Source organism: Babylonia areolata, chromosome 2 (assembly GCF_041734735.1).
Source record: "Babylonia areolata isolate BAREFJ2019XMU chromosome 2, ASM4173473v1, whole genome shotgun sequence".
Taxonomy (NCBI): domain Eukaryota; kingdom Metazoa; phylum Mollusca; class Gastropoda; order Neogastropoda; family Buccinidae; genus Babylonia; species Babylonia areolata.
Window position 1 is genome coordinate 71520788 of NC_134877.1, and position 17024 is coordinate 71537811.

Below are 17024 nucleotides of genomic sequence, written 5' to 3' on the forward strand. Positions count from 1 at the left end.
GTCCTCCAGACCAGCTGCCTCCCTCTCTGAGTCCAGGGTCACCCTCATTTCTGGATAGTCCCTCATTACCACGTCACCCTCATTTCTGGATAGTCCCTCATTACCACGTCACCCTCATTTCTGGATAGTCCCTCATTATCACGTCATTCTCATTTCCGAGTAGTCCCTCATTATCACGTCATTCTCATTTCTGGGTAGTCCCTCATTATCACGTCATTCTCATTTCTGGATAGTCTCTCATTTTCACGTCATTCTCATTTCTGGGTAGTCCCTCATTACCACGTCACCCTCATTTCTGGATAGTCCCTCATCATCACGTCATTCTCATTTCTGGGTAGTCCCTCATTATCACGTCACCCTCATTTCTGGGTAGTCCCTCATTACCACGTCACCCTCATTTCTGGATAGTCCCTCATTACCACGTCACCCTCATTTCTGGATAGTCCCTCATTATCACGTCATTCTCATTTCTGGATAGTACCTCATTACCACGTCATCCACATTTCTGGGTAGTCCCTCATTACCACGTCACCCTCATTTCTGGATAGTCCCTCATTATCACGTCATTCTCATTTCCGGGTAGTCCCTCATTATCACGTCACCCTCATTTCCGGGTAGTCCCTCATTACCACGTCACCCTCACTTCCGGGTAGTCCCTGCACCATGTGCCTGAGGACTGGGGAAATGCAGTGTGACTGCTGTTCTTTGTGAGCTGTGCGTTGTGGGTGTAACCCTCAACAAGGTACATTTCGGACCGCTTCCATTGCTGACTGATGACGGTTTGTTGAAATGTTCTCAGGCCGTTATCCATTGCTGACTGTTGATTTCATTTTGCCCATAAAGTGTGTTTAGGATTGGCTGAAGCCTGCCTGTCTTATAGAGGCCATGAAGTGTAATGTCAATATTAGTATTATTTCTTCTTCTTGTCGGTGATTTTGGGGTGGAGAGAAATGAACATCCGAGGGGTCTGTGTAGAGGAGAAGAGAGGACTGGCCGTACTGAGTGAGTTAAAAAGGAATATTGGCGTGGAGAGAAATGTGAAAGCCTTGTTTAAAAAGAGATATTGGTTTTTGGCGTGGAGAGAAATGTGAAAGCCTTGTTTAAAAAGGGATATTGGTGTATTGGCGTGGAGAGAAATGTGAAAGCCTTGTTTGAAAAGGGATATTGGTGTTTTGGCGTGGAGAGAAATGTGAGAAATGTGAAAGCCTTGTTTAAAAAGAGATATTGGTTTTTGGCGTGGAGAGAAATGTGAAAGCCTTGTTTAAAAAGGGATATTGGTGTATTGGCGTGGAGAGAAATGTGAAAGCCTTGTTTGAAAAGGGATATTGGTGTTTTGGCGTGGAGAGAAATGTGAAAGCCTTGTTTAAAAAGGGATATTGGTGTTTTGGCGTGGAGAAAAAATTTTAATGTGAAAGCCTTGTTTAAAAAGGGATATTGGTGTTTTGGGGTGGAGAGAAATGTGAAAGCCTTGTTTAAAAAGGGATATTGGTGTTTTGGCGTGGAGAGAAATGTGAAAGCCTTGTTTAAAAAGGGATATTGGTGTTTTGGCGTGGAGAGAAATGTGAAAGCCTTGTTTAAAAAGGGATATTGGTGTTTTGGCGTTGAGAGAAATGTGAAAGCCTTGTTTAAAAAGGGATATTGGTGTTTTGGCGTGGAGAGAAATGTGAAAGCCTTGTTTAAAAAGGAATATTGGTGTTTTGGCGTTGAGAGAAATGTGAAAGCCTTGTTTAAAAAGGGATATTGGTGTTTTGGCGTTGAGAGAAATGTGAAAGCCTTGTTTAAAAAGGGATATTGGTGTTTTGGGGTCTCTCCCTCCCGTTCTGTCAATGTCATGTCATGAATTTGCTTTATACATGATTATTTGAAAACTGTAACTTACTGTTTGCTAGAGAGAGAGAAAGAGAGAGAGATAGCTGGAGAGATGGGAGACAGACAGACACACACACACACACACACACACACACACACACACACACACACACACATCGACAGATAATGGGAATGATGGTGGGGGTGGTGTGGGGGGAATGGGGGTGATGTCCTTTCCGCTGTGCTTGCTGTAACCTGCAGGAAAACATGGCCCTGGGGGATTAGTTCATGTTCACGGAGGATCGGGTGGGATTAAAGGATAAGCTGATAGCAACAGGGGGAATTAACAGTGAATCAACAGTGAATTAACGGTGAATTAGCAGTAAATTAACAGTGAATTAGCAGTGATCATGGTCGCGATAGTCAGCTGTATTGTATTGGTCACGTGGGGTTTGGGGGCGGGGTCACAGCCTGTGAGAATGTTTGTCTGTCCCATGGCGAAATGTTGGAAAATAGAAAACTCTTATCAAATGTGCTTGGTCTCTGTGTTTCTCGCTTCATTTGGCTGTGTTTGTCTGTGTGTCTGTCTCTAACTCCAGTTCTGTCAATGTCCTGTCTGTCTCTCCCTCCCGTTCTGTCAATGTCCTATCCTGTCTGTCTCTCCTTCCCGTTCTGTCAATGTCATGTCTGTCTCTCCCTCCCGTTCTGTCAATGTCATGTCTGTCTCTCCCTCCCTCCCGTTCTGTCAATCTCCTGTCTGTCTCTCCTTCCCGTTCTGTCAATGTCATGTCTGTCTCTCCCTCCCGTTCTGTCAATGTCATGTCTGTCTCTCCCTCCCTCCCGTTCTGTCAATGTCATGTCTGTCTCTCCCTCCCGTTCTGTCAATGTCATGTCTGTCTCTCCCTCCCGTTCTGTCAATGTCCTGTCTGTCTCTCCCTTCCGTTCTGTCAATGTCCTGTCTGTCTCTCCCTCCCGTTCTGTCAACGTCATGTCTGTCTCTCCCTCCCGTTCTGTCAATGTCATGTCTGTCTCTCCCTCCCGTTCTGTCAATGTCATGTCTGTCTCTCCCTCCCTCCCGTTCTGTCAATGTCATGTCTGTCTCTCCCTCCCGTTCTGTCAATGTCATGTCTGTCTCTCCCTCCCTCCCGTTCTGTCAATGTCAAGTCTGTCTCTCCCTCCCGTTCTGTCAATGTCATGTCTGTCTCTCCCTCCCGTTCTGTCAATGTCATGTCTGTCTCTCCCTCCCGTTCTGTCAATGTCATGTCTGTCTCTCCCTCCCGTTCTGTCAATGTCATGTCTGTCTGTCTCTCCCTTCCGTTCTGTCAATGTCATGTCATGTCTGTCTCTCCCGTTCTGTCAATGTCCTGTCTGTCTCTCCCTCCCGTTCTGTCAATGTCCTGTCTGTCTCTCCCTTCCGTTCTGTCAATGTCATGTCTGTCTCTCCCTCCCGTTCTGTCAATGTCCTGTCTGTCTGTCTCTCCCTCCCGTTCTGTCAATGTCCTGTCTGTCTCTCCCTCCCGTTCTGTCAATGTCATGTCTGTCTCTCCCTCCCGTTCTGTCAATGTCCTGTCTGTCTGTCTCTCCCTCCCGTTCTGTCAATGTCCTGTCTGTCTCTCCCTTCCGTTCTGTCAATGTCATGTCCTGTTTGTGTGTGTTTCATATTCCGCTTTACGTGTCTGTCTGTCTGGTTCTGCCATCTCCTCACACATACACACAGACACAGACACCGACACCGACACCGACACAGACACACACACACACACACACACACACACACACACACACACACACACACACACACAGGTTTTGGTCCCTTTCACTTTCCTTATCTGCACACATCGAGTTTGCCAGGTCACAAAGCTGACATAGGGTACAGTACATGTCGACAGACCGCCAACCGTAATATACACCCCTGCCGATCATAGCCACTGATTCTCTCCGTCCAACACCAATATTCACTTTCCAGTGTAGGGGAGAAAGAAGGGGTGGGGGGGGGGGGGGCGAGGGGGGCACGGGGGGTGAAGAGTAGGGAGGAGGGAGACGGGCGAAGAGTTAAATCCAAAACACAGGCAGGACAAACAGAACGTTTCCTGGACATTCACGTGGTGATCATGGTCCATGTGACGTCACCAAGAGGTGTCTGCTGACTCGATGAGGGTCCACTACCAAAGAATTTATATGAAAGAAAGAAATGTACGGCACTCACACAGAGACGGCACACACAGAGAACAGAGAGAACGGCACACAGAGAACAGAGAGAACGGCACACAGAGAGAACGGCACACACAGAGAGAACGGCACATAGAGAGAACAGAGAGAACGGCACACAGAGAGAACGGCACACACAGAGAGAACGGCACACACACAGAGAACAGAGAGAACGGCACACACACAGAGAACAGAGAGAACGGCACACAGAGAGAACAGAGAGAACGGCACATAGAGAGAACAGAGAGAACGGCACACACACAGAGAACGGCACACACACAGAGAACAGAGAGAACGGCACACACAGAGAGAACGGCACACACACAGAGAACAGAGAGAACGGCACACACAGAGAGAACGGCACACACACAGAGAACAGAGAGAACGGCACACACAGAGAGAACGGCACACACACAGAGAACAGAGAGAACGGCACACACAGAGAGAACGGCACACACACAGAGAACAGAGAGAACGGCGCACACAGAGAAAGAACAGGAAGAACAGCACACACAGAGAGAACAGGCTGACACAGAGAGAACAGGCTGACACAGAGAGAACAGAGAACAGGCTGACACAGAGAGAACAGGCAGACACGGAGAGAACAGACAGACACGGAGAGAACAGACAGACACGGAGAGAACAGGCTGACACGGAGAGAACAGACAGACACGGAGAGAACAGGCTGACACAGAGAGAACAGACAGACACGGAGAGAACAGACAGACACAGAGAGAACAGGCTGACACAGAGAGAACAGACAGACACGGAGAGAACAGGCTGACACACAGAGAGAACAGACAGACACAGAGAGAACAGACAGACACAGAGAGAACAGGCTGACACAGAGAGAACAGGCTGACACAGAGAGAACAGACAGACACACAGAGAGAACAGACAGACACAGAGAGAACAGGCAGACACACAGAGAGAACAGACAGACACAGAGAGAACAGGCTGACACAGAGAGAACAGGCTGACACAGAGAGAACAGACAGACACAGAGAGAACAGGCTGACACAGAGAGAACAGGCTGACACAGAGAGAACAGGCTGACACACAGAGAGAACAGACAGACACACAGAGAGAACAGACAGACACAGAGAGAACAGGCTGACACACAGAGAGAACAGACAGACACACAGAGAGAACAGACAGACACAGAGAGAACAGGCTGACACACAGAGAGAACAGACAGACACAGAGAGAACAGACAGACACAGAGAGAACAGGCTGACACAGAGAGAACAGGCTGACACACAGAGAGAACAGGCTGACACAGAGAGAACAGGCTGACACGGAGAGAACAGACAGACACACAGAGAGAACAGGCTGACACAGAGAGAACAGACAGACACGCAACATGATTTATGACAGCCTGTTGATTGGTGACGGAACCTGACTGTTGACAAACAGCGATGAACTACAGGAGCAGGCTGTCCTTTTCCTGTCATGTCTGTGGACACAGAAACATCAGTAAACTACAGGAGCTGTCAGTCCTTTTCCTGTCATGTCTGTGGACACAGAAACATCAGTAAACTACAGGAGCGGTCTGTCCTTTTCCTGTCATGTCTGTGGACAGAGAAACATCAGTAAACTACAGGAGCAGGCTGTCCTTTTCCTATCATGTCTGTGGACACAGAAACATCAGTAAACTACAGGAGCAGGCTGTCCTTTTCCTGTCATGTCTGTGGACAGAGAAACATCAATAAACTACAGGTGCAGGCTGTCCTTTTCCTGTCATATCTGTGGACATGGCTTCAATCTTCGCGGAGAATTGGTCACGGTAAGCTATTAAGCTTTGCAAACATGGCTGACTTGTAACCAGCGTTTTTGTCAATGGGGCGGCGCGGCGAGCATTGCTTATGCCTACTATATGTTGGATGGAAATTAAATTGGACTGCAAATGCAGCTATGCGTAAATTAAAAAATTTAAAAAATGATGTAAACATCGAGAAAGAGATGTGTGTGTGTGTGTGTGTGTGTGTGTGTGTGTGTGTGTGTGTGTGTGTGTGTGTGTGTATGTGTGTGTTTACAACTCTGTTGATAACTCTCGCTCTCTCCTCCCTCTCTCTCCCTCCCCCCCCCCCCTCTCTCTCTCTCTCACTCCCCCCCCCCCCCCACCCCACCCCAACTCTGTGAATGTCCTCCACCAACATGTCAGGGCGTGTTGCCAAACGATCACTGCTCCAAAAGGCCAGCCAGGAAGGAGAGAGGAGGAAGGAGCCGAGCCTCCAGCAGTGCCAGCTGTGGACTGGGCGGGCAACGAACACATCTGGCCCCTTCCCTGTGTTCCTGACACCACCCAACCGGGGTGCTTGAAAGGATTACCTGCTCATCCACCCGTGACAAACCGAGGGCGACTGGCTTCTTGTTGGTGATCGGCGAGCGTGACACGTGGTGCGGGAAGTTCACAAGACGTGTCTGTGGATTGCGTGTGACAGACACGGAGAATCCGCTGTGTCACGTTTCACATGGCACGATCCGTGTGTGGGGTGGGTGGGGGTGGGGGTGTATATGTGGGTGTGTTGTGTTGTGTGTGTGTGTGTGTGTGTGTATGTGTGTGGGTGTGGGTGTGTGTGTGTGTGTGTGTGTGCGTGTGCGTGCGTGTCTGTGTCTGTATGTGTCTGTGTGCGTATATGAGAGTATGCGAGTGTGTCTGTGTGTGTTGGTTGGTGTTTGTGTGTATGTGTTTGTGTGTGTGCGGTGAGGGGGGGAGGGGGGTATTTGTGAGGTTGTGGGTGGGGGGAGGGGAGAGGGGGAGGGGAGTATTTGTGAGGTTGTGGGGTGGGGGGGGAGGGGAGAGGGGGAGGGGGTGTTTGTGAGGTTGTGGGTGGGAGGGAGAGGGGGAGGGGGTGTTTGTGAGGTTGTGGGGTGGGGGGGGAGGGGAGAGGGGGAGGGGGGTATTTGTGAGGTTGTGGGGTGGGGGGGAGGGGAGAGGGGGAGGGGGTGTTTGTGAGGTTGTGGGCGGGGGGGTGGGGAGGGGGGAGGGAGGTATTTGTGAGGTTGTGGGGGGGATGGGGGAGGGGAGGGGGTTATTTGTGAGGTTGTGGGTGGGGGGGAGAGGGGGAGGGGGGTATTTGTGAGGTTGTGGGTGGGGGGGAGAGGGGGAGGGGTTTTTTTTGTGAGGTTGTGGGTGGGAAGGAGAGGGGGTGGGGGGTATTTGTGAGGTTGTGGGTGGGGGAGGGAGGGGAGAGGGGGAGGGGGTATTTGTGAGGTTGTGGGTGGGGGGGAGAGGGGGAGGGGGTATTTGTGAGGTTGTGGGGGGGGGGAGGGGAGAGGGGGAGGGGGGTATTTGTGAGGTTGTGGGGGGGGGAGGGAGAGGGGGAGGGGGGTATTTGTGAGGTTGTGGGTGGGGGGGAGAGGGGAGGGGTATTTGTGAGGTTGTGGGGGGGGGAGGAGGGAGGGGGAGGGGGGTATTTGTGAGGTTGTGGGGGGGGGAGAGGGGGAGGGGGGGTATTTGTGAGGTTGGGGGGCGGGGAGAGGGGGGTATTTGTGAGGTTGTGAGTGGGGGGGAGGGGGGAGGGGAGAGGGGTATTTGTGAGGTTGTGGGGGGGGGGAGGGGTATTTGTGAGGTTGTGGGTGGGGGTGGAGGGGGGCGTATTTGTGAGGTTGTGGGTGGGGGTGGAGGGGGGGAGAGGGGTATTTGTGAGGTTGTGGGTGGGGGTGGAGGGGGTATTTGTGAGGTTGTGGGTGGGGGTGGAGGGGGGGCGTATTTGTGAGGTGTGGGAGGAAGGACGAGTGTTTATGAGGTTCAGGTGACGTGCAGCCTTGAGAAAGCCAGCTGGTGAAGGCTGACACTGAGGACAGAGTGCTGACCTTCTGGATCCAGGGGTCAAGGACTGACAGGTCTGCACGCACTGATGACCTTCACTTTTCACCTTGCACACACTGTTGAGCTTCACCTTTCACCTTGCACACACTGTTGACCTTCACCTTGCACACACTGTTGACTTTCACCTTTCACCTTGCACACACTGCTGACCTGTCCGCCTTTCACCTTTCACTTTTTCTTATCTTTTTTGCAATTATTTTAAGTATGGTTTTGATCCATGTTGATATCTAAACATGTTATGTTTTTTTAATATACATTTTGAATGGCTCTGATACTCGAGTATAATGGGGGTTTTTTAACCTTGATTTCTCCTATTGACAAAGCAAAGTATTCTACATTCCGTGTTCTGTTTATGCTGTTCACCCTGGAGATGGGGATTGTCCACCCTTCACCTGTCACCTTGCAGTGCCGGGAAAGAAAGGATGGATGGATGGCTTCACCACTTCACCCCATGGCCCCTCCCACATCTACAGGAGTCATACCCCCCTCCCCCGCACACACACACACACACACACACACACACACAACTCTACATGAGTTATACCCCCCCACACACACACCCCTCACACACACACACACAACTCTACATGAGTCATGCACCCCCACACAAACACACACACAACATGCCATAATTCTGACTGACGTTAGAAACATCCCACAAATCAACATGCTATAATTCTGACTGACGTTAGGGACATCCTACAAATCAACATGCCATAATTCTGACTGACGTTAGGGACATCCTACAAAAGACTGAGAGTGGAATGGCGAGCCTAGAGTGGCACGAGGCAATGTGCAACATCTAGATGCAAAGCTTACGTGGACAGACGTGAAGTGCAGGTGTGAAGGGTGTCACGACCCCCCTAGGGAAGAGGTCGAGAACTATTTTAAAACCTAACGCCCAACCCAGTTCACCCGACAACACAAACACACAATACAGATATTTCTCGTCCACACAAAATTTATTCTCTTCCGCTCTGTCTATCCCACTCACGCAACCTTACCCACACAGCCTATACTTGCAAAAAAAACAACAAAACAACCATATACTATAACTTCAACAAAAAAAAACACGAACAGAAGTCGTATACAAAACTACGGATTCTCCCAAATGTAATCAAAAGCAATTTTCCACACACACACTCAAGGAGAAGCAAATCACCCCCCCAAACCAGGACTGGTACACAGATGCTTTAGTCTTTGGCGGGTTCAGGAAGTTTTCCTCTTAAGAGGAAAACAACAACAAAAACAAAAAAAAACTGACACACGGCCCAGACAAACTTCGGCGGGTTCGACCCAAGGCACAAGCCCCCGGTCAAAAGGCCTAGGTGCCAGGACTCGGCATACAATGCCAAGCAATGGACCAGGCTGCAAGTCAAAAGGCCCGGAACACAGGACACCAGTCACAGGGCAGGAAGGGGCGAAGACCCAGGACAGCAGTCACAGGGCAGGAGGGGACGAACACCCAGGACACCAGTCACAGGGCAGGAAGGGGCGAAGACCCAGGACAGCAGTCACAGGGCAGGAAGGGGCGAAGACCCAGGACAGCAGTCACAGGACAGGAGGGGACGAACACCCAGGACACCAGTCACAGGGCAGGAAGGGGCGAAGACCCAGGACAGCAGTCACAGGGCAGGAGGGGACGAACACCCAAGACACCAGTCACAGGGCAGGAAGGGGCGAAGACCCAGGACAGCAGTCACAGGGCAGGAGGGGACGAACACCCAGGACACCAGTCACAGGGCAGAAAGGGGCGAAGACCCAGGACACCACTCACAGGGCAGGAGGGGCGAAGATCTGGGTCACCAGACGAAAGGCCCGGGGCACACAGCACACAGCGAGAGCTGGAACATTACGGAATGTTCCCCCCGTACTGAGCAATACTAATTCTAACGATATAATTAACAAAAAAACAAATGTACAGCACATTCAAAAATGAAAACCTGGAATATAATTCCATTGACAAGACGAATTATAGGAGTAATATACGGCACACGCACTCTCTACACCTATCATACAGAGCCAACGCCCAATTTTACCCAACAGTGAACTAGGGTAAAATTGTATCATTTTAAAACTCAATAACAATAAAATTGGCAAAAATATTAGCCGACACAAGAAAAAGTACATATTCACTCGGTGGTAGCACACGAGTAATTAACGAAATAGATTGTGTCAAAACCTAACGTACAGCTTTCTTGTCGAACATCTTTACACACCTACATCCCTGACAGAAGTACAACCAAGCTAAATAGACAAGTGGCTTCTTACCTGCCACAGGTGGCGTACACTAACGACCACCACAAAGACACGACGACGACGAAGACAGACGAAGAAACACCGAAGTGGCTCCCATGGAGGACAGCCGGTCCTCACTTCGTATGGTGCCTAGATGTCGGGGTAGCTACCCCACCAACAACAGGAACGACCCGTACACTACGGCAGTCGGGCTGCAAAAGCCCCGAATATTGTTGCTGCCCAACAATATTTCATATTCGCTCAGGTGAGCGAGTAATATGCATGCACGTGGTTCGTGCGCAAATCAAGACTTCTACCCGAACTGAAGGATGGGAGAAGGAGGGAAAGTGAAAAAAGAGGGGGGAGAAAAACGAAGACGGGCCACACGCCCTAACTGTCGTCACAAGTTGTGACAATACCCCCCATTCAAGTTCAAACTTCACGTTTGGAACTTAAACACACCGTCACAACGACTGACGGACAGGCAGACACACGTGACAACTCTCGCCCTGCCCTTCCGCATTCCCGGACGTCTATTAGTGGTCAAGGACAGTTACCAAAACAAAAACTGTTTGTCCAGACCGAAACAAGAGAAGAGAAATTTATACAAAAGCTGTCTTAACTTTAAGAGTAGAATATACAGGTACGTGCCGAAGTCAAATGGGACTGCGCATACTCTTCCTTGACTAACCCTGCCGAAATCACTTTTCGGGAAATCCCGATTCTTGCTCCGGCAGACGACTGAGATAGTCGGCTCCAACATTTTCTCTTCCAGGGATAGCTTGCACTGTGAAGGAGAAAGGCTGGAGCTGCAGCGCCCACCGTGTCAGTCTGCCGCTGACCGTTCTTGCTCTATCCAGGTATTGCAGAGGGGCATGATCGGTCTGGACGACGAATGGTTTGCCGTACAGGTATGGCTCGAACTTTTGTATGCCCCACACGAGCGCCAAGCATTCTCTCTCGATCGTGGGATAGTTCCTCTCAGCAGCATTAAGCTTTTTGCTGGCACACGCCACTGGCTGTGGGCCCATCCCATGATCTTGGAGCAGTAGGGCCCCCAGTCCCACTGCTGAGGCATCTGTTCTCAGCACAAAGGGCTTGGACAGGTCTGGTAGGAGACAGACGGGCCGACTACAGAGAACTTGTTTTAGCTGCAGAAAAGCCCTCTCACAGCTCTCATCCCACTTCACGTGGGCAGGCTCCTTGCCCTTCGTTCTATCCGTTAACGGCAGGGCAATCTCTGCGAATTGTGGGACAAATCGTCTATAGTAGCCCACCAGGCCAAGGAAGCCTCTGAGCTGACGCTTAGTTTGTGGACGTGGAGCGTTATGAATTTTCTCCATTTTTTCATCGTCCGGCCATATCCTGCTGTCGCCAACGTGGTGACCAAGATAGTCCAGTTCCGTGTGTCCGAGATAGCACTTGGCTGGCCGAGCAGTGAGGTTGCACTCACGCAGGCGATGAAACACTGCACGCAGGAGTGGTAAGTGACTGGCCTCGTCGACAGAGGCGATGATCATGTCATCCATAAAGTTGTCCACCTCTGGCAGGCCCAGAGGTAGAATCAACTTCCTCATCATGCGGGAAAACACTGCACCCGCTGTTTTCAGCCCAAATGGCATCACACGCCACTGGAAGTGACCTTGTGGGGTTGAGAATGCGGTCTTGGGACGGTCGGCTTCCTCCATTGGGATTTGCCAGTAGCCTTTGGATAAATCCAATTTGGAAAATACTTTTTTCCCGGCTAACTTGGCAAACAATGCCTCCACGTCTGGCATGGGTTCCGCGTCAAACGTGGTCACCTTGTTGACACGACGGAAGTCAACACAAAACCTCACCTTGCCATCCCTTTTCTTTACGAGTACAATTGGGGAAGAGTAAGGAGATGAGGAGGGTTCGATCACTCCCATCTTCAACATCTGATCGACTTCCTCTTGGATTACCTCACGCTGAGAGTATGGCAGTGGATACTGTTTGGTTCTGAGGGGTGTGTCAGAATTCAGTTGGAGTGAACAAGTCTCCAAGTTTGTACGACCTGGCAGATCGGTGAGTACGTCTCCAAACTCTCTCACCAGCTTGAGGACAGCCTCTTTCAGTGAAGGGTTGGTTGGGTCAACCACAACATCCTCAGGCCCCTCGGACGCCTCCAGGGGTATAAGGGGGATATCTCGCTCCACAGTACGAGTCTCCTCCCAGATCTCACCGTCATCAACCACTGCTATAGCTAGAGACATCTGGGGAATGCGCTCTACATACTGTTTTAGCAGGTTGGCATGATACAGTTTTTCTTTGGTACCAACCTGAACACAGTAGTCAGCCAGTCCTACACGTCGCAGGACAGTGTATGGACCTTGCCATTCCAACTCTAGTTTGTTGTGTTTGGAAGGACGGAGGAGCAGGACCCTGCTACCCTCAGCGAACTCTCGTCGCTTGGCCTTGGCATCAAAGTGCCTCTTGTATCTTCTGGCAGCCTTTTCCAGGTTCTGCTGTGCCAGAGTGCATGACTCAGCTATCTTGTTACGCAGATCAACCACGTATTCAGCTGCTGTCTGAACCTCCGACCTCTCGGGATGAAGCCAGTGTTCCCTGAGGATTTGCATGGGACCGCGAACAGTCCTGCCATAGAGCAGCTCAAAGGGAGAGTAGCCCGTGCTCTCCTGTGGGACTTCCCTGTATGCGAATAATAAAGCCGGGATCCATCTATCCCAGGCTCGCGGCCTTTCGTGTGACAGTCTGCGCAACATGGTTTTCAATGTCGCGTTGAAGCGCTCGACAAGGCCATTACACTGGGCATGGTAAGGAGTGGTGGTCAGGCCTCGGACAGACAGAAGGCGATAGACTTCTTGCATCACCTGACTGGTGAACTGTGTCCCTCGGTCAGTAAGGACCTCGGAAGGAATACCCGTGCGAGTCCACATGTTGAAGAGAGCCTCTGCCACAGACTCAGATGTAATGTCTTTGAGCGGGACAGCCTCTGGGTATCTGGTCGCATAATCGACCATGGTCAGAATGTATCTGCAACCAGACTCGGAAGCAGGAGCTATTGGACCAACAATGTCTACTGCCACTCGGCTGAAGGGTTCAGTCATCAGAGGCATTTTAACCAAAGGCACTCTGGGAACCCGCCCTTTTGGTACAGTTTTTTGGCACCTGTCGCAGGAAAGAACGAAACGTTTGATGTCCCTGCACATACCTGGCCAATAGAAATGAGGAAATATTCTCTGTTGCGTCCGCCTAAACCCCAAATGACCAGACATTGGAGCCTCATGGCCCAGGCGTAGCACTGTGGAACGCAAAGGCTTCGGTACACAGATCTGGGTCGCCTGGCCTCTGTGATCTTTAAACTGCCGCATCAGCACCCCATGCTTTTTAAAATAAGAGACCTCGCCTGAAGGGGTCTTCTGTAAAAGGCCTGAACCAGCCCTATCACGTGCCTGATGAAAATCAGGATCGTCATTTTGCTGGTGCTGTAAGTCTTCCCGTGACACATGGATCTGAATATCCTTGACGGGCAGGGGAGGCAAGGGTTTGGCATTTGCTGCAGCCTGGGCTCTAGTTTGAACGGCGCCCACAAGGCTGGGATCAGCATAGACGGGCACGACCATTGAAGAGCCGTCCCCTCTCCAGGCACAATTCCCAATGAGAACTTCCTCAACAGGAGACTCCATGACAGCCACGTCCAAAACGCCCTGTATGAACGGGGACTGAAAGTCCACCCTGGCGATGGGCAGAACTGAGGAGCACCTTGACTCTGCCAACACCACGCGAACTGTGGCCCCGGTAAAACAGTCCGGTCTTACGAGTCGCCTGACTACAACAATCAACTGGGCTCCCGTGTCGCGTAAAGCTTGCACTGTGTGGCCATTGACAGAAACCTCGCAGCGAGGCGAGTACTGTTTAGAAGCACAAGACGTGCAAAGCGTCGGGGTCATTGCATTAACACCCTGTACAGGTGAGACATGAGCAATGAGTGAGACCCTCTTGGGTTGCCGGCACTCTTTGGCCAAGTGACCTGGCTTCCCGCAGTTGAAGCAGGCAGGTATTCTTTTAAAGTCTCTTCCCTTTACGTTGTTTAGAGCTGAATCCCCTGACCCATGTGGAGGTCCTTTTTCCTCCGCGCCCAGATTGAAACTGCGGTCGGAAACCCTACAACCTTTTTTGGAAACTCGAAATTCAGCTTCCGCCATGCGACCTGCTCTCCGAGCATTGACAATTTTAGTAGTGATATGGGCAACGTCCTCAACTCTATTGGGTTCCTCACGCCGAACTTCAGTGACGAGATCGGGATTGAGTGTGGTCAAGAACTGCTCCTGAAGGACCAGATCTTTAATGTCGTCTGCCTTCGATTCATCCCGTCCAGCGGCCACACACCACCGGGAGAAACAAACCTTCAGCCTGCCCAGAAACTGATCAAACGTCTCTTCCGCTAATTTCCGCATTGAACGGAACCGTTTGCGGTAGGAATCTGCATCCAGGCGGAATTCATGAAGCAGAGCTGCTTTTAAGATGTCATAATCGTGTAGTTGTTCTGGTTGTAACCGTAGGCAGGCATCTCTCGCCCGACCCTGCAAAAGGGCCACCAGGCGGGCTGCCCAGGAGCTACGCTTCCACTTATTTAACCCTGCCACTCTCTCAAAGTGTGTAAGGAAGCTATCGAAATCGTCTTTCTCATCATACGGCACAAGCGGAAACTGATGAGCCGTGTGAGCTTCTAGCTCTTCCTGGCGCAGTTCCATTTTCCTCTCGAATCTACGTCTTTCCTCCTCTCTTAACTGTTTCATTTCCTCGTCCTTCATTTCCCTGTACAATCTTTCCTCCTCATCTTTTTTCTTCCTATACTCTTCTTCTTTTCTATCCTTCCATTGTCTGTACTTTCTCTCTTCCTCCCTAGCCTGACGCTCTTCCTCCCTAGCCTGACGCTCTTCCTCCCTGGCTACTGCATCAACCACAAACCGGGCCAACGCCTCTCCAGACAAACCTAAGTCAGTGCCCAACACCCTGAACTTTGAGTACATGTCCTGAGAAGGTACGGCATTAGACTCATTCTTCAAGCCTTCATCGAAAGCACCTTCAGGATTAGCCTCCTTCAGGTGGCCCTGAATCCATCCGGACAATTCAGTCTTTTTTTCAGCACTCAGAGAAGGTGTACTGCCTTCTGCCCTGACCCCCCGTGACCCCGAACTAGGAGTAGAGGCCGCAGGAGTTTTTCGTGTTACAGGCATGTTTTCTTAATTCACAATGTGCAACAACTACACAAAACTTGAATTAAGATTAAGTCTCTAAGTCACTAACTCCAGGTCCCCACTTCACTCAACCGTCCAACAGTAAGAACCTAACAATCTAACAACCTTAATCACCCCCACAAAAGCTAACCAAAACGAAATGCCTGCAACATAAAACGTAGACGAACAAGACGATCACACCCTACCCCCCAACCCGTGTTACATTCCCTAGAACTTGTTACCCCGCATCTCCACCATTGTCACGACCCCCCTAGGGAAGAGGTCGAGAACTATTTTAAAACCTAACGCCCAACCCAGTTCACCCGACAACACAAACACACAATACAGATATTTCTCGTCCACACAAAATTTATTCTCTTCCGCTCTGTCTATCCCACTCACGCAACCTTACCCACACAGCCTATACTTGCAAAAAAAACAACAAAACAACCATATACTATAACTTCAACAAAAAAAAACACGAACAGAAGTCGTATACAAAACTACGGATTCTCCCAAATGTAATCAAAAGCAATTTTCCACACACACACTCAAGGAGAAGCAAATCACCCCCCCCAAACCAGGACTGGTACACAGATGCTTTAGTCTTTGACGGGTTCAGGAAGTTTTCCTCTTAAGAGGAAAACAACAACAAAAACAAAAAAAAACTGACACACGGCCCAGACAAACTTCGGCGGGTTCGACCCAAGGCACAAGCCCCCGGTCAAAAGGCCTAGGTGCCAGGACTCGGCATACAATGCCAAGCAATGGACCAGGCTGCAAGTCAAAAGGCCCGGAACACAGGACACCAGTCACAGGGCAGGAAGGGGCGAAGACCCAGGACAGCAGTCACAGGGCAGGAGGGGACGAACACCCAGGACACCAGTCACAGGGCAGGAAGGGGCGAAGACCCAGGACAGCAGTCACAGGGCAGGAAGGGGCGAAGACCCAGGACAGCAGTCACAGGACAGGAGGGGACGAACACCCAGGACACCAGTCACAGGGCAGGAAGGGGCGAAGACCCAGGACAGCAGTCACAGGGCAGGAGGGGACGAACACCCAAGACACCAGTCACAGGGCAGGAAGGGGCGAAGACCCAGGACAGCAGTCACAGGGCAGGAGGGGACGAACACCCAGGACACCAGTCACAGGGCAGAAAGGGGCGAAGACCCAGGACACCACTCACAGGGCAGGAGGGGCGAAGATCTGGGTCACCAGACGAAAGGCCCGGGGCACACAGCACACAGCGAGAGCTGGAACATTACGGAATGTTCCCCCCGTACTGAGCAATACTAATTCTAACGATATAATTAACAAAAAAACAAATGTACAGCACATTCAAAAATGAAAACCTGGAATATAATTCCATTGACAAGACGAATTATAGGAGTAATATACGGCACACGCACTCTCTACACCTATCATACAGAGCCAACGCCCAATTTTACCCAACAGTGAACTAGGGTAAAATTGTATCATTTTAAAACTCAATAACAATAAAATTGGCAAAAATATTAGCCGACACAAGAAAAAGTACATATTCACTCGGTGGTAGCACACGAGTAATTAACGAAATAGATTGTGTCAAAACCTAACGTACAGCTTTCTTGTCGAACATCTTTACACACCTACATCCCTGACAGAAGTACAACCAAGCTAAATAGACAAGTGGCTTCTTACCTGCCACAGGTGGCGTACACTAACGACCACCA

General features: G+C 50.5%; 1 protein-coding gene across 1 annotated transcript; it reads right to left on the minus strand.

Moving 5' to 3' along the window:
* Positions 1-10791: 10791 nt before the first annotated feature.
* LOC143278408 (uncharacterized) lies at positions 10792-14826 on the minus strand. Its single transcript, XM_076583269.1, has 3 exons — positions 13577-14826; positions 10933-13105; positions 10792-10899 (listed from the first exon to the last, which is right to left on the minus strand). Exons 1-3 carry the CDS (start codon positions 14824-14826, stop codon positions 10792-10794), a joined length of 3531 nt encoding a protein of 1176 aa, XP_076439384.1.
* Between the last annotated feature and the right edge of the window lie 2198 nt (positions 14827-17024).